The sequence below is a fragment of the Falco punctatus genome, assembly GCF_963210335.1.
Source record: "Falco punctatus genome assembly, chromosome: 1".
NCBI classification, from domain to species: Eukaryota; Metazoa; Chordata; class Aves; order Falconiformes; family Falconidae; genus Falco; species Falco punctatus.
The window spans coordinates 27,036,942-27,055,516 of record NC_137580.1 but is presented as its reverse complement, the minus strand read 5'-3'; the positions used below and the strand labels follow the sequence as shown (position 1 = coordinate 27,055,516).

Here is an 18,575-nt window from a genome sequence, read left to right as displayed (position 1 = left end):
GAAATACACAGTCTGGTTGCTGCTAACTGGTTAAGATGCTGCCCGGTAAAACCCAACGCACCTAAACCATGGGTGAGTGCTCACTGCAGCTGTGTCATGGAAGAGTGCAGACAGAACCAGGCTCCACTTGGAAACGCACAGGGGCAGGATGAGAGAAGCATGCTGAAACATGAGAAATTCGCATTAGATACTGGGAAAATGTTTCCACTATGGGGGGGAACCAAGCACTAGCACAGGTTGCCCAGAGCAGCTGTGGAGTCTCCATCTTTGGAGGTATTTATACATGGTCTGAGTAACCTGTTGCAGCTGACCTGCTCTGAGCAGGGTGGGGTGGGACAGGGGTGGATTAGGTGATCTCCAGAGGTCCAACCTCAATTATTTTGTGATGATGCGAATTTATGGACACTTACTATATTTCAGTCAAGGGAACACTAGTTAACAAGTTACGAGGATTTTAACAATTTTAACTATCAAGGGAAAGTAGCAATAAAGAATTAATGAAAAATCACGGACAAGAAAATAACAATTATCTACAGAGAAAGAAACCAGAAATGTAGAGGCTGGAGAGGTGCTTCCCAACCAAATTATAGCTGGCAGCTCAGCTCCTCAAGAAATGGAGTTTATTTAGACCAGGGGAATTTCCAGCATGCCAGAGTCTGTTTTCAACCAGATTTGAGATGAAAAATACAAGATAATATATTTTACAGGAAAAATCCAAAATATTTCAATTCATAAAAAATGTTAATACTGTTAAAAGATTATCACATAATACACACATGCACATACATGCATGCACCTAAATTAAAAAAAAATATTGAAATGGAACAAGAACGCCAACACTGAAAATTCAGGAAAAGTAATGCCGGAAAAGCAAAATAAAACAAGAAGTTAATATCCAAACGGGATGGGATGTCACATTTCAATTCTGAATTTCTTTGAAATTCTCCCATTCAAAAAGCCAGTTGTTTTCAGCATTCTGCTTCATGGAGCACATTTTGCACCCTGTAGTGGAAGATTTTCCAAAGGGAAATTTCCATTTTGAAACTTTGTATCAGTTCTCTTCAGCTATTCTTCCAAAAGCCAGTATCCTTGAGGAATATGGGCTTTCTTCACTGATGCAACTTTACTTTTCCTGAGCCAGGATTTTCCTTTCCTCACAATAAAACAGTGAATTCTTCAAGTTTGTTACACATTCCTGTAGTGTTTTACAAAAAGACATCTACAAATTTTACTGCCCTGTTTCTTTCCGGACCACCCTAACAAACAACTTCTGCTTTATTTTTAGAATTAGCCTTTCTTGCTGGCTTTTATTTTCCTGTGCAGCCCTAACATGATTTAACTATTAGTCTGCTGCACCACACAGCTGATGCTGTGGCACAAATAATACTTACCTATTTTTCTCTCTCCAGGTACTTCATGTCCTTCCTTCACATAGGCTATTTCAGTACCCCAAATACTGACAAACAGAAAGAACATTCGTAACATAACTGTCTTACTTCAAAGTGTGGAGGAGGGTTCACCTCCCAGCGATCCTAGCAATCAGTCCTCACTGCACTAAAAGCTGTGACACTGTGCATTATGTTCCTGGGGGTAATCGTGTAACGTTTATGGAGGTGAGTTACGGCCAAGAAAGGAGAGTTGTACTTTCAGTGGTATAATGCCACTAAAGGTCATGTTTGAAGAACTGAAGAACTCTGCATTACAAAGTTATAAAGAACCGTGATGTCTCAAACTGACGGCAATGAAAAACAAGGCTGTTTGCGGCTACAACACAGTTAGTGCATGAGGCAGCTGCTGCTCCACAGTTGGTCAGGAAAAGGTTAATATTTTCTGGAAGTGGCATTTCCACAGATGGCAAATTCCTCTTTCTGTTCAAATAAGACTGTCAAAAACAAAACAACCTCTTTCCCAGAGAAAGAAAATTTTCCACAAATTCAACCCTTCCTTCTTCCACCATTTCCTCAGCTGTTGGTTCACTGCCAGCTCACTGCATCCTCAGCCCTCAGTTCCCTGTAGTTCTCGGCAAAGATCATGCTTGCTATTGTTTCCCAGCCCTGGTTACCCTACTCTTGCAGTGCACATTACATCCCCCTTTCCCCTGCTCTCATTCCTCTTGCCTTTGTGGTTCCATCTCCAGTTTGTAACATGCGCTGCTGGAGCAGAAGACACTACCTCTCCCTGTAAAACCTGACTCATTCACACCTCTGATCTCACGAAGTTAATTGCCTCAGGGGTTTATTCATCTCGACGGCATCAAGCTAAGCCCATTCTCCTGATGATTCAGTTTCAGATCTATGTATTACCAGCTGCTTTTTCAGATCTCTTGTTTTTCTGTGACAAACTTCATTTGGTTTACCGGGATCTTCTTTAACCTCAGCAGATGTCAGGAACTGCAGTTGGTAGGCTTTTTTTTTTTTTTCCTCTCTTCAGCCTTCCTCCAAGGCTTGAAAGGCTTCTTTTACATTCACGCTATTGATTTTTTTCTTACCATGTAAGAAGAATTAACTATACCTCACAACTAGTGGAGCTCAAACATCAGAGTTAAATGGCTTAACTAACCCCTGTATCCTTCTCTGAGTGTCTCAACACCCATCTGTGAGAACATGGATGTACAAATTTGCCATTTTATGAACTTTAAACTTTCTCAGTAGCAGGCCCGTTTCTCCAGGAGGTGTTCTAATTCTGTTCATATTCTTTGGCTCTGGAGCATCAATAAGTTATACATTACTGCACTTCCAGTCAAAGTTTCACACTTTCATGCAGTTATATGAATAGGTTTTTTTCATATTCTAATGAATTATATAAACATTTGCTAAAGAATATAAATAGCCTTTATTAGGTGAACAGGCCAGCAGGAAAGCACAATTTTGCTTATTGTAACTTGATGTGGAAAAGCACATTCATATGAGAAGGCAAATTTTTCTAGGAATTTCCATGAAATTCCTGAATCTCAGACTTTTCTGTAGTGTAGGTCATGGCTGCATGTGTATGCAGATGGGCATTTAGTTCCTATCTACACACATGAATCAGATGGCAAAACTGGAGCTGCAAACTGGTGTGGCAAAGCGGGACTGCTAGTGGCACAGCTGGCTATAGTGTTTTCATCATTTTCAAGCAATATAACCTCATATAATTGCTTTGTTTTGAACATATACAAAAACTGCAGCAGAGCTGAAGAAGAAAATCCCTGGCCTCTGAACAGTCGAACTATTTGTGCAGCTGGATCCCTCCAGCTCCTGCAAAGCAGACACAGCAGACAGCCACCTATACAACCTTTCAAACCACCTAATTTCAAACCACCCTTTGGATATGCCACTTTCAATCATTTATTCTGCCTCTAATTCCCATGCACAACACTCACAGGGGCTCCTTTTCTAGTCTCTCTCTCCTGCTCCCCAGCTTAGCACAGTCAAATAACGGTCAAGGCAACTATACTATATGAACTATGCAATGGGTGCACACGCAAACACTTCCTATTTGTTTCAGCCTCTACACTGTACTTGTTCAGCTGATGAGTAACTTGAGGGGGGACATTTAGAGAGGCTATGTGTGCCTCAGAGGTCAATTAAACAGGGGGACCTCTGCAAAAAGTTGTGCTTACAGTACCAGGGGGCTAGGGCCAGCTTTGCCCTTAGTGCATCTAAAGCACTTCCAACAGAAAGCCCCACTTCTGTGAGAAGATCCTGCACAAGACACTTGCATCCAGGAAAAAATAAATACTTTCCCTAGGAAAATTCTGAAATCCTTTTGTGATGAAATAGTATCACATATTTTCTAAGCATATGGCACACAAAAATTATTATTTCATCATCTTTTCCTACTGCCTCTCTACGCTTTTAACTCTGCTTTCACTCCCCTCCTAATTCTAACACTCCCTAATCAGCACCTCCCCCAGATTCAGTGATCTCTGCCAGCACCCTACCACCCAAAATGCCCTCTGTACCATGCCTTAGCTGGCTGGTTAACTGATGACTGCCAATTACTCCTGATTAGAGAGGGCTTCGTGGGCAAAAGGAATAGAAAGTGATCTCTCATTTTGCTAATCATAATTCTGGTTTTGCAAACATAATCCACCATTGTTTTTCTTACGCCTGTTTTCATGGTGGTAGCCATGAATTTGCATGTAGTCTCTGAGTAAGCTGTGCTGGCTGGCTAAGGTCTTTCATTATAAATACTATCTAGAGCTGTTGATACCTGGGCTTTCCCAACTCAGTCAAGGGTGAAATCTAGCTCACTCAGTCTCAGCTAAAGAGCAACCTGTTTCCCTAGCACTCAAATGGAGTCAAGCTAGCCAGTTTTTGTATCAGGAAATCCTTACAATATGCCTCTAGTAATTCCAAGGAGTTTCTGCGTTGTTAAATCAAACTATGCCATGACAAATTGGCACTTTTAAACAAAATGCAGTCTCATAATTCTCACATTTCTGTGGATAAATGTTAAATGAGAACAACGTGGCAAAATTCCAGGTAGCTTGCTGGAAAGCAAAAAGGTTAATTAATCCTCAGTGCAGTTTCTATCGTGAACAAATAAAAATGTTTAAAGAGCTCCAGGGTTCAGGTTTCAGAAGAGGCTGCTACGTATACAGCAAGGCTACAATGCTCTTCATCAGTCGGGCCCTCCCCAGAGATTTTTCTGTATAAGTCCCAAAATTTAGGATTTGAGTTTTATTCAGATAACGGGGCTTTGGCTAAACAGCTGAGCCAAGCTTACCAGGGCATCCTTCTAGCTTCAGCTCCTCATTACTCCTCTCTTTCCCATCCCTCCAGCATCTGATCTCTTTTCTTTTGCCTTCAGAGATCACTGCTGTCAGTCCCATGCCAGAGACAGGCCATGACCCTCAGCCTGCCACTTCTTCCCACCACTTTTTCCCACGGGAGACCCAACGGTGTGCCCCGTGGTAGGAATCTGCCTGTTAAACATTGTGTTCAAGGAGATCTGTCACACGAAAAAGCCTTACTCACTCTTCTGCCATGTTTTCCTGTTCTAGGCACCATATTTTCCCCAAAGTCCGACTCGTTAATTTATAGAAAAAATAATGAAGCATTTTGTTCCTTATTACAACTGGATAAACATTTAGTGAGAGAGCATCATTTTAAGGAGACCCCCATACCGATCATTCTGATCCTGTACCGATCAAAGGATCTTTTTCCAATTACTTTGGTGAAAATCAAATTAGCCCCCAAACCACCTGAAAGATGTGTACAGGCAGGTCTGTATTTCCTGCTGGCTGTTTGGGAGTATGGCATCTGAAAAATCAGACCTGCGGCTCCAGTACCAGGGAGCTCAACGCTGCTACATGATTCAGTGACTCCTGCAGCAAGCATCACAAGCACAGTGACTTACAGAACAAGGCGGCACACCCAGTATCAATGTTTAAAGAGCTCAAAGCTCATCTGATACCTTTGCAGAAGGACAGAGAGGTAAAGGACTATTAGTATGTATTAGAAGAAGGATGTAAATTTGAGCTGTGAAACATTCCTTACAGAGTAAAACTGTGAGCCAGCCCACTGCCAAAACTACAGATCTGAGTTTTGTATTTCTTTGCTATGGAAACTAGAACCTCAGATACAACTGCACCGAAATCCAGGGATCAGGACTTTGGACCTGGGTCTAATCTTTCCATCTTTGTAGGTTTTTCAAAACAATGTTCAGATTTGATCTAACATAAATTCAGACCCAGACCCAAAATATCAATTCAGATTCTACTGGAAATGAGTTATACAATTTATACCATTAAAATCCAAATTTGTCCAAATTCCTAGGAAGCTCAACCTCAACTAAAATGATTCTAAATTTCTACAGCGAAGTTCAAATTCACATACCTGAAACATCTGGAGAAATTAGGATACCTAGAGTATGAGGAAAAGACAAGGATAGAAATCAGAAGCAAAGTAGTGAGAGGACCAGCTGACTGCCAAGACACTGAGAGGGGAACGGCAGCAATGCTGTTGCATAGCTCTGTGGACACTTCTATTGGGTAGGACACAGAAAGCCAGTTGTAGTGTGGAACCCACGGAGATAGGTCAGCATGCAATGTGTCCATTCCAATACATCTTGCTTTTCAGGTAGATTTGCTGGAACAGGAACACTCCCATCCTCACCAGTGATGCAGTTCTGAGACTGGAGCTGATTTGCACTTCTCTTGGAAACCATGGCACCTGACTGCTTCCACCTTGTCAGCAGGCATCTAGGATTTTAGATAGCTGCCACACTGGCATGATAGCGTAGACATCACATCAGTCTGGGGTAACGGGCCCAAGCAGAAGTAACTTAAATAAGTACCAATGACATCTCTTCAGCTGTTAAAGACCCTCATATCAAAACAAACTCTTAGTTTATATGTGGCACCTGTTCTAAACCGAAGTGGTAAAATTCTTACTCCAGCCCTAAGAAGGTAATTTCCATAAATGGAGCCACATGTGGAATATTACTGTTTCAGCTTTGCTTTTCTTGATAAAGAAGGAAACCACAATGTACTACAGAAAGACAGAAGGAAAAACAAGCAGCAATGCTAACTGACCACTTGTTGTGCAAGCACAGTAGAGATAAATGCAAAAGCTGGTAAGAAATAAACCTGAAACAACCTTGTTTCATCCTCAGCAAGACCAAAGGTATAAACCTCCTCACACATGGTATCCCCTTGATCAGCAAGAGCCACATGGCCTGTTGAACTTAACAGAAACTGCTGTTTTAGTGCTCTCCCTCTCTCCTCTCTCATGTACTCACCATCAAAAGTCACCCCCCTAGGTGCTGCACAGAACCAAAAAGCTCATCATTCAAACAAGAGAGGTACACTCAAAGACACATGCAAAAAGCACCCTGCCGCTGCCTTTACAAGGGCAATTACAAGGCAGAAATTGTGCAAAATTATCATGCCAAACTCATTGTGATTTTGTGGGGTTTATCCTTTTCTGTTATCCACATTTTTGTTTACCTACTTATCACATGCTTGTCTGAAAATGGCACATACAGCCAAAGGTGCAGTTGTTGCTGTATTGTTTTGCACAAGCTCTGTGCAAAACTTCAACACACATGGGCCAAGGACAGATTCCAGCGAGACCCACACAGAGCAGCGATGGTTGTGCTGCAGAAACACTCAGGTGTAAGAGCAGGGCCATGCAAGAAAGGGAGCCCAAACGATGTGCCAGAGATGCCCGACAGGGTAAAGAGGCTGGAAACTGCCGGCTGGTTCTGAAATTCAGCTAACACTTGCATGGGGCTGCAGTGAACAGAAAACTGGGATGAATGGGGTCTCTCACAAAACAGAGAGGAAATCCTAGCAGTGTTTAAAAACTCCGTGAAATGGAGAAAGCAGGAGCAGTAGCTACAGAAGCAATTGAGATCAAAGGTGGATATTTCTTTAAGGTGAAAGAGACAAAAGCTTGCTTGTATTATGTGGCAAAAAATGGCAGATCAGAAAGAAATGAAAGTGGGAAGCAGAAGAGAGTAGGGATGGGGGGGGTCAGTCAGTGATCAGCCTCCAGTGGGGGTATATTCGCTGCCTCTCACCCCACACACCCCTATTACCAGCCATAGGGTGCCTGTAGCTTGTACACCACAACCATACTCCCTAGACAGCAGCTTGACTCCTGCCTGATCATACTGCTCATTAAACATTCTGGGATGTGCTTTTAGGACTTTTTGGCTGGCCAGATCTACCTACATGACATCATTGCAGTGGACCAAGGAGCTGTAGCAACGAATCTGAGCTGGGCTCTTGCATCTGTAAGTGTGGGCACATACAGACTTTGGGCATGACAGCAGGTTCAGGCTTGTGCCCAAAATACACTAAATTCTTTGAAGCATTTTTCCCTAAAATTGATGGCATAGCCCAGGAAATGAAAGTTGGTCTCCAGGGCATTATACTGGGACCTTCACTGCATTTTTTATTCCATGCCAAACACTTGGATATTTGTGCATCTATGCATGACTGCTCATATAGTGAACTGCATGGCAATTTGACATTACCCACACATCAAATGCTGGGAAATATCTGCTGAGTTAATACATTAACCAAATTCTTTGACAGGCCTGGAAGAAGTTAACTTCAGGTGAAGCTTTCTTTTTTTCTTTTTCTTTTTGTGAGACATTCAGCACTTGGCTCAGACCCAACGTTATGTTAAATGTACTCGGCACTCTCTTGGGTATACAAGAGTTTGAAGGAGTTGAGCATCCTGGAGGACTGGGGACACAAGTCCAAGGATAGCCTCTTCTTAGGAAATCATTTAAGGTTACCTTTAAAATTATAGGGCAAATGGCAACAATAAAACAGGTAATAAATTACTATCACAACCTATATCTCCTTGTAAACAAATATCTGAACAAGACCAAACTACTGGCAGTGCAGTAAAACACAAAGGGTGGAGTTTGTGTAACATGAAGATGTAATTTCTGCTTCATGAATCTACTTATAGAAAGAGGAATTAATTTCTGGGAAGTAAGCAAGGTTGTTCAAACAGAAAATAAACTTCAAAGAAAATCATAAAAAGCAGAGGGTAAATGCAGAGATGACTTTGTTTTGAACTCTGTACAATTGCTCAATAAAAATGTCTGCTATTCAGATTTTGTTTTTGGTTTAAACATTATAGTTTCCTTTGCCACTCCTGGCAAAACGCTTTCCTTATCCTGGAGGCACTTCTGTTGTTATTCTTTTTCTTAGTCTCTGACCTTGAGGCTCCACAGGGACACCAGAGTTCATCCCCACAGATTAGCTCTTAGGATTGGGGGTTACTTATAGTTTATTGGAGGGTGTGGAGTGATGTTTTTCAGATATGGACACTAATGTTTTCCTGCAAAAACAGTACAGGTAAGCTCAAAGCTGGAGAAACTGGATGTCATTACTGTAGAAAAAAAATAAAATCTCATTCTTCATTATTTCTTTTCAAAGTACAGTATAAATTTCAACTAAAAGGAACGTACTTCTGATTTTCAAATTTAAATTGCACATTTTTAGAGTAGCAGGGAGTTATCTGGCAAGTCAGCCTCTGCTTTTTCTCTGCCTCTGATCCCAATTCCTCTTTTAAAAGACTCTTTGTGATCCTCTTAAGCAAGGCATATCAGACATTTACCAACCAAAGAGACTTGGAAGCGGAAGACACAGTTCCTATTTACTCACATGCTGTCTTTGAGAAGGAGAAGGTGAGATTCTTTGGGAGCCAAAATGCTTCAGCAATACATACTGATAAGTCATTCTTTTTAAACTGATACCATTTAAATTTTTATCAAATGTCGTAGCCATATTTTACCCACAATTTTCTTATTCTCCTGAGAGTTGAATGAGCTGACATTTATGGCTTTAACTGTTAGCATGCTGTATGTGATATATCTTAATTCACACATGCACACTGCACACAGCGGCAAGGCTTGCCAGGAGAAAAAGCAATTTTTCACAGTTAAATCTCCTATGGCTTTTAGTGGACTTACATCCCTTTGGGGACCTACTTCCTTTCCCTGCCTTTGAAAATCCAAACCAATATTAACATTTAACAGCTTTAATCCAACCCTTATACCATGTTTTTAACGTTCTTTAAACAGATTAATGAATCAAACTTTCTAATACCCAAGAGAGACAAGTGCTATTTGCATACAACAGATCCCAAAGATCTCAAGACAACAAAAATAAAACTCAAAGCCCACTGCAGCCAGAGCAAAGACACGGGCTGACACTAGGGACATCAGGACCATGGTTTCAGCCAGCTGCTATGCTGAAAGCTGGGAAAAAAACAAGTTCCCTCTTTACCCACAGGCCTGTCCTTCCCTTGTAACATCAAACTCACTTGGAGCATGAAACGTTCCTGGAGACTATGGCATTGTTTTGGTCTGGTTAATATTTCTTTTTATAAAATTCTTTATCATGCTTTTCAAATAGCATTAGCACCAAAATGACCTGCCACCTTTTATTTTTAAAGAAGTATGACTTGTCAGATTCCTAGGAATACCTATTAAAGCCAGAGGCCATGTGGTAGCCAAAGATCCTCCACACTTCTAACTAAGTACCTCTATAAAACATTGCTTCAAGCAGAGAAAATGTGGTAGATAAGGCACTGCTGGATGACAGTTACATTTTCCTCAAAGTAGGAAAAATGTCATAGTTCCCAAAGGCCTCATCTCTGTAGGCTTGAAACTGAGCAAAAAAAATAAAGCAAAAAAAAAGTAGCACTGTTTTCCATTTCTCAAGAACTGCCAGTAATAAAAAGACAATGGATATGCCTTTCCTGTATATAATGCACTGTAGATGATATTTTTGCATCTTCACGAATGTTATGTATACAAAGTACATATGCACACAAATACATAGAGACGTCAAGAAAAAGAATACCATTAATGTAACCACAGAGTTGAGAAATCAAGCCTTTCAAAGGCTGGAAAATGCAGTATAAAAATAAAAAGGTCTCCTGTATTCATTCTAAGATACGGGATTTATTATAGAAAGGAACAGGAGAAATACTGGTGATTCCAACTGCACAAACAACATAAACCCACTTTTTGTACAACCCAGCATAATATCCTCTACCAAAAGTAATCCTTGGCCCTTCCAGTTCTATAGGCTGAAGAACTTTGGCTCAGGTAGTTTTCTGCAATCTCGTCATACTTGAATTGCAAAGGTCTATTAATTAAGCTAACTTTGGTTAAACTGCTCAGCTATCCTTTCACAAAAAATGTGTGGGTTTATCTGGGGAAAAGTTAATGTATTCGGAATGAAAAATGCAGGAAATGCATTCTCCTTGCTGCAATGAGACAAACTATGAAATCAAATTAAATTTGGTAAAATTATGCACAGCTGGGACAAGGATTTAGGAATCTAAACTAAACATTTCCCTTTAGTAATCAATATTATTACTAGTATCATTTTTAACCCACCCAAATAATGCCCTCATAAATTAGGCAACACACACTCTGAGTACCTCCAATTTTTCTTAGGTTTATGTGAAATAAAATAAATTAATTAAATATCTGCATTGATATCAAACACTGACATTCCATTAAAAGCTTTACAAATTCACCATTGAACTAAGTGTTACTGTAGGTTAAAATTAAATGAAATGTATTATTAATTCCTGCATTGAGGGATTAGAGCCAAGAATTTCTGCAGTGTGGTGGAGGTTATCAGCTGGAAACACAGCAGGGAAGACTGAGGATACCAGGATCACAGAATGCCCATTAGACCCAAATGTAATTATGAATTAAGCAATGTGGTCCTGGGATATTTCAGACAAAATGTTTCCATTAGAAATGTAATAATATTCAAGGCAATGTGCAAAGCACTGCTGCACCTTCATCTGAAATATTTTGTATACAATTCTGATCACCTGTTTTTGAGGAGGGGTGAATTCAGGGTACAGAAACAGCGCAGATGGCTGGCATGAGCCAAAGAACAGACAGGCTACCATACATCAGAATACAGTAGCTTCATTAGTTTAACCTAGGGAAATAAAGGTCAAACAGGGACACAGCATAAACACCAGAAAGCTAAAATAACTTTTTCAGCTACTGGGTAGTGCTGACACTTCATAGAAATTGTAATTATGAATTTTTTACCATAATTTAAATTTTTAACCAGCAAAGAAATAGGGTTCTGAAACAGACAATAGGAAAAGTGGAAACAGAAACCTAACTGGTTTTACAGAGAAACTTGAGTAACTTGTAAAAGGGATTGTATGATACAGTTGTCTGCAACAGGAAACACACGGCTTGATGATTCAAAAGGTCCTCTTGAATTACATCAGCCTACCTGATATGTATTAATCCTATGGGGATGGTATACCCCACAGGTTTTCTGGGGTTCACCACCCATAAAAGACTAAGCATCACTAAATGTTTCAAGGATTGCAACAGATGACAGGAACTACCACCTCAAAATCACTAAATCACTTTTTAATTTAATTTGAGAGATGTCAGGCAATGCCTGGTTGTGTTTACTTTATTCCTGAAAACACTCTGGGTTGCTACAGCCACAGATGCAGGGCCAGTGGTAGTCACTAGTGAAAGCAACCTCAAGTTCATAGGTTATCCAAGCCCGTGCTGTGTAGGGTCTTGCCCTCATCCCTGCCCAGCCTCCTCTGCCTAGGTTGCTCAGTGACACATCCCTGCTGCAGGAAACCCTGCATGAAACGTGCAGTAAGTCCAGCAGACTGTGTGAGGGACTAGCAGTGTTCAAGCAGCCAGGATTTGGAAATTTTGGTTCTTGGCAAGGGGACAGTTTGTTAACATGTGCTGTGGATCCTGGAGCGTTCCTAGCCCAGTTCTTTGACTTCAGCCTGTTTTCATCCAAGACCACCTTTTTGGATGGATGGCGTGGTCCCACCCAGGAGCTGTTTTCTGGTCCATCTGCAACTTTGTGACAGCACATGATCTGGAAAACCACGGCTATTGCACACTGAAAAGAAGCCTTGACCACCTACAGTCGTTGCCTGCCATTTCTCCTGCAATCTCATTAAGCCGTGTTTTGTTTTGCTGACACCAACACTGCCAAAGAGATAGCTGGCAAAGGAGACTGCATTAGTAATGTGGCTGGCATTTTGCCTCCTGCAGTTGAGGTCACTTCTAAGCACTGACTCTCTACTGGTCGACTTGCACGGACGGCCTAAAACTCCTTCAGTTCAGCTTCCACACGATGCAGCATGCCTGCAATTGCGCTGTTCCACTGGCCTTGCTCCACAGCAGTGATAGTATCTATAATGACTATTTTTCTTGCCTTCTATCTTCTCTTCCCTAGCCAGCCACCTAAGCTGTTGAAATACTTGGTGAGCCTGTGTCCCTGTTCTGTTCCCAAAGCTCCGAGCAGCCCTGTAGCCCATTCATCTTAATTCACAGCAATGATTCCATTTCGCTGGAAGATTTCACTACAATTGTTTCTAATTCAGGTTAGAACCTTTCTTTTCTAGGTGAACCTTATGAAATACTCATCCCTCTCGTTCACACAAATCTTTTAATTTCAGAGATCAGAGATGTGCAGTGCAAACTCTGCCTACTTCGCACAGTGCATAAACAACCCTAAATGTAGCATCCAGGATGGGGTTTATTTCACTTCACCTTAGCCATCTGAAAGTCAGCCTCACTCCATCATCTAGATTCCTTCTATACTGACTGGAAAAGGGAAATTTCTTTTTGAAGAAAAACTCTCACACTGACACATGGGGAGGTCTCACCCTCTGGAGTGGTCTCTTTCCACGTAACACAGAGCACGTCTAGGACACCTAATACTCAGAAAGCTAAAGGTAGATCAGACTGATGATTGATATTTCATGCCTTAACAGTATTTTTTAAACAGAAACTAATTATTTCTGGCTCTTAAAAACTAAGTAAAACTTTCTAGCCCATTTCAGAGAAGGCAAATAGAAGCACATACAGAATGTGTGACCTGTCAAAAGACAGAGTGGCAATTATGGTCAAAGTCGCAGGAAGAACACGGGAGATCCTCGATCACAGTCCTGTGCTAAGGCCATTAAACCATGCTTCTTTCAACAAACATCTACTTGCTACCAGCAAACATCTCGATATAAGTTTTACATGGGTTATTAATTCCTTGTAGTGCCTTGCCTTTGAACAGCGATAAAAAGTGGCCACACACAAAGGATTCTCTGGAACTGGGTGGTTAGTTCATGTCCCCTAACCCCTTCGAGCCAGCTTAAAGGATGGCTTGAAGCAGCATCCAGAGTAGTTCCAAGTGATCCTTCGCTGCTCTGGATTCAGTGAAATTCCAGTGGAGACATAGTTGTACCAGAAAAAGGTGGGGTTTTTTCCCCAGGAAAGAAGGAACATGAGCAAAAGCAATCTTTCCTCTGATCATAACTGTGGAAGGCTTGCCAGCTCCAATCATATTTTCTGGTGTAGAACTGACCTCCAGCCTTCACAGGTACTATGTCATCTTGCAGCCATGAAAGTCAGGGCAACGAAACTTCAAGTTCATAGGTTATCCAAGCCACTATAAATATCTACCTATGTGTGTATCTGTATTAATACATGTACATATGCATATCTGGGTGTACCCAGAGGCATGTGCATGTGTATGCCCACAATCTTACAATTTTTAGGAACTAATTCTTGATATTTAAATATTTGGTCTTACTAGTAATGTATACAGCTCACCATAAATTTGTATGCACCTAGGGGAACCCTAGAGAGATTTTTTTCACTTTATCAAGCCAGACTCAGCCTTCAGAGCACTGAAGAGACCCACAAGGCCAGGAGGGGAGAGGTATGTATGCCTATAAAGCCATGGTGAATAATTTGTGGTGCAATGTAGCTGTAAAATCACTGGGCAAATACCTGCTTTGCCTCTAGTCCATCGAGCTGGTGAACTCCTCACTGATGCCAGGGGGTGGGGGGTTGGGGAGCAGCGGGGGCATGCCATGCAGCAGCTCAGCTGTGTCATACAAGAGGCTGCATGGGAGCTGTGAATTCTTACTGCCAGCTTATCAGAAACAATCATAGGACAAAGAGAAGGAATTGATCTTTTCCAAAGTAACTGACAGCAGAAAATACTGGGCTTGTCTGTGGTAAAGGTAGCAGTACATCCTGCACTCACTTAGCTACTGTGCAGAAAGAGAAAGCCTAAGAATGCAAAGCAATAGCTTTTTAAGGTTGTAAATGCTATATCCTGCTTTTCATGCCCCATGCTTCATGCTGAGGAAAAGCTGCAGCACACAGTGTCCTGGTTTTGGCTGGGATAGAGTTCATTTTCTTCCTAGTAGCTGGTACAGTGCTGTGTTTTGGATTTAGTGTGAGAATAATGTTGATAACACACTGATGGTTTAGTTGTCGCTGAGCAGTGCTTACTCTAAGTCAAGGCCTTTTCAGTTTCCCACGCTCTGCCACTGAGGAGATGCACAAGAAGCCAGGAGGGAGCAGAGCCGGGACAGCTGACCCGAACTAGCCAAAGGGATATTCCATACCATAGAATGTCATGCTCAGTCTGTAAAGTTGAGGTAGTTGGCCAGGGGTTGCTGATCGCTGCTTGGGAACTGGCTGGGCATCAGTCAGTGGGTGGTGAGCAACCGTACTGTGCATCACTTGTCTTTCTTGGGTTTTATTTCATTGTGTTGTCTCCCTTTTCATTACAATTATATTATTGTTGTTGTATTTCAATTATTAAGCTGCTCTTATCTCAACCCACAGGTTTTGCTTTTTTTCCGATTCTCCTCCCCGTCCCACCAGGGGTGGGGGGGGTGAGCAAACGGCTGTGTGGTACTTAGTTGCTGGCTGGGGTTAAACCATGACAGCCAGAACAGAGCTCTTTTCAATGAGCAGAAACAACACTGAGGAAACTGGAAATCTACATTATTTACTGCATCTGAACCTCTTTCTTATGGTAAGCAACAGCCCTGGCCAGCAAGCCGCAAACCAAAAGACACCTTAGTGGTCCAGGAAGTTCAGAGATCTCAGAGTTAAATATTGAGCAATGCAGGTGCAGGCTGCAGATGGGAGGTTTGGGTGCGAAAGCATGCCAACTGCATAACAAAACTCGATTGAAGGAAGCCAATTTTAAGATCTCAGTCTGAATTCATTGCACATAGATGGCAGGAATTCCACAGATACCCTGTCTGAGAAACAAGAGTTTTCAAGGTTCCTCAATGTGCAAGCCACTGGCATAAAAAGGAACCTGCTTTGCTTTGCTTTGCTTTGCTTTGCTTTGCTTTCTTGAAATTACAGTTACTAGGCACACCCAAGTGTATCTCCTGTTAAATATGCGGGGGCAAACAACTCCTTGGTGCAAACACAGCTGAAGTGAGCAGGGAATTTAGTCTGTATTGACATATTCAATGTTTTTTCAAGATTTGTGTCTAATATTCTAGAATTAAGAACTGAAGATTTTGCTGAAAGCAAGGAGGCAGACCATCTGTATTTATTTCCACCTTACTTTCACTCATTTTTTGTGCACTTTGTGTTCCCCTATCCACTGGGATATGCCAACCATTTTTAAGGCTGAAAGAAATCCTGTTTTGGTGTGTTCTTCCTATCTACCTATACAGAAACAGGAGCTCTAGTCTGTAAAAATGGACAGAAGTTCAAACAATGAATGAAATTACAAAGAAAAAACAACAGAGAAATGTTGGGAGGGGCGTACTGGGAAAGAAATCAGCTTAGCCTGTAAAGAGTGGGTGCTGATGGGCAGACAGACTTTACCATGCTTTCAAACCTGGAATTCTCCACATTGCTGCAAAACAGCCCAAATTAATAGTCTACCATTTGAGGGGAAGAGGATGTCACAAAGAAAATACATCTTCTTAAAGCAAACAACCATTGCTTGGCTACACTGCAACATTCAAGTAATGCCCACCACAAGTCTTAAAACACCAGCAATCACCCAAGAGAAGTCCACCTTGCATAAGACATTCCCCTGAGGCTCAACAGCCTTTTGGTGAACTACTGGCTTAAGAGTTTCTTTGAACAGGATCTTTGAAGAAAAAAAATATCTGGGCATTTTCTTCTTCATTAGGCTCCCCAGCTGCACGATGTATTCCTATTTAAGGTGAATTTTAAGTGAGAAAGCTGTAACATCAGCTTGCCTCACCACATAGCTACATAATAATGACTTGTTTCACTCCTCAAGGTGTTTTCTCTTAGCTTTGTTGAGATGTTTACTAATATGAAAAAGAAGCAAATATCTGTTTGGTAACCCATCATGCGATTTCATCTGTAAACTACAGGTGATAATAACATAGGTGACTCTGCTACATGTAAAGCTTAGTGAACAGTAACCCTACCAAAGTAGCCACTTGTATTTCCTTGACAACATTGATGTGAATATTGGCATTCTGGATCTGGACCATTGCTCATACAGTGCTTTTGATACATAAAGCCCTATACATCTGCTAACTACTGCTACTGTTGGCACATACTTAAAAAGACAGACCTTATGATTTATTCTAATTTCTTACATTTTCATATTCTTACATTTCTTTGCTTAGGTCCCAAATCTACCTAACCTTGACAGCCAGCATTTTAAGTTTACACATTATTAGCTATTATACCAGAAATATTTGCAGTATATTAGGTTAGGCACATACATCAGTCTTTGCGGAATCCAGGATACTTATTAATTCACAAAGACTGAAATTATCTTTTCTCAAGTATGCCTTTGAAAATACTCCTAAGCATTTACTCCAACTTAAGGACGTAAATGAGATTTATGTGAGAAATGGGCTGTCACTGGCTGTTTACACATGGGTGAATTTTATCCAGTGGGTGTGTAAGTTGATTTTCTACTCTAGAATTTCTGATCCTCCCAATTCTTCCTTACTAACTACCAAAATCACTGTTGTTAGTTTTGGGGTTTTGCGGTCAAAATATTCCACGTGATCCTTTTTCCATTCACCTTTAACTTTCTTTCCCAGCCCTGATCGTAACTGCTTAAAACAGCTAAAATGCATCGGTGATCTTTTTGTTAATTACTCATGTAACTAAAAGCTAATTTGTTAACAGAGTAAGTCTTGGTTTCTGGAGTACTGTGGAAAAAATGTGTCACTGAAGACTTCTCTAAGTCAACGGTGCCTGTATAAGAAGCTCTAACTTTCTCAAGTGCTTATTTCTGAGAACTTCCAGCCCCGAAGGACTGATGTTTATCTCTGCAACAATTTTCATTGGGAAGATTTGGGAGTTTAAAGGCTTCAGACTTAGTGGCAAATTTTTCAGGAAGTACATAGCCCTTTCTGAGAGAAACATTCATTTGCATTTTTAATTCAGTAATTATTTTCCCCAAAGCAATAAAATTTTGCTACAGCAGAATTTTTGTTAACCAAAGGTGGAATTTCTCCACTGATGTGAACCTGCTTTGGTCATGCCTCACCAGAAGGTTTTGCTGAGGGAGTTCTTTTGAGAAGCGATCATCATAGGAGTAGCTTTGCTGTTCATAAGGGACCCAAAGAAGCCTGAAGAGAGCATGCCTTCGGTGTTGACAGAGAAAAGTAAACTCGACTGAAAAGCCATCTTTGTGTCCTGATCTTGGTCTTCTCAGTCCCATGTAATTCAGACATCTCAGACAGACTCCTCAGCTGGCACGCAAGCAGCAGTGCTCTACCAGCACCAATACACTTTAAAGTGCCCACATTATTAACATCCCCGTGGCTCTTCCCACACCCATGCTTAGAAAAACCCTCTTACCAAGTTTCTGAAAGGATCTTCAGAAAGTGGCCACATGGCCATCCTCCCCTGTTCCTGTTCCAGGTCAGCTGTCTCCTCTCTGAAGACCTCTTCCTCTCCTCCATCTCTCCCGCATACTGTGAAAGGAGACAATAGGAATAAGAAGCTCATTGACGGTTTATATAGATCCAACAACCCACATTTTGTCACTTGTGTGACCCAGGAGAGGTAAAATCTCATTTATGGATAGTTTTCAATAACTTTTTTCCTGTTTTGGGAACTGTTTCATTTCTGTTTAAATGTTACTATAGATACTGGAATCCAGCCTCACAAAGTTACATAAGCTGCCTTTGCAGCAGCAAGGGCAGGGATGTCAGGAGGGACACACAGTGTCCTCCCGTGCAAGCCCTACACAGGGGAGACTGTTCGGTGCAAGAGTACTGGGAGGGGAGGGAAAGGTACCCTTCACACCTCTGTCCGGGTCTGGGAGGCTG

At 41.4% G+C, this 18,575-nt stretch overlaps 1 protein-coding gene across 4 annotated transcripts in view; it reads right to left on the bottom strand.

Moving 5' to 3' along the window:
- The window catches only part of LOC308068592 (uncharacterized protein), a gene marked incomplete at its 3' end in the record, with an annotated part of 65,235 nt that overhangs the window by 36,809 nt on the left and 9,851 nt on the right, over positions 1-18,575 (bottom strand). For all 4 annotated transcript variants that reach the window (XR_013930021.1, XM_080399454.1, XM_080399455.1 and 1 more), the window contains exon 2: positions 18,103-18,218. Coding sequence is in view for 3 of the 4 variants with exons in the window: in XM_080399454.1 (XP_080255580.1) it covers positions 18,103-18,218 (116 nt within the window). The remainder of the gene's footprint in view (positions 1-18,102; positions 18,219-18,575) is intronic.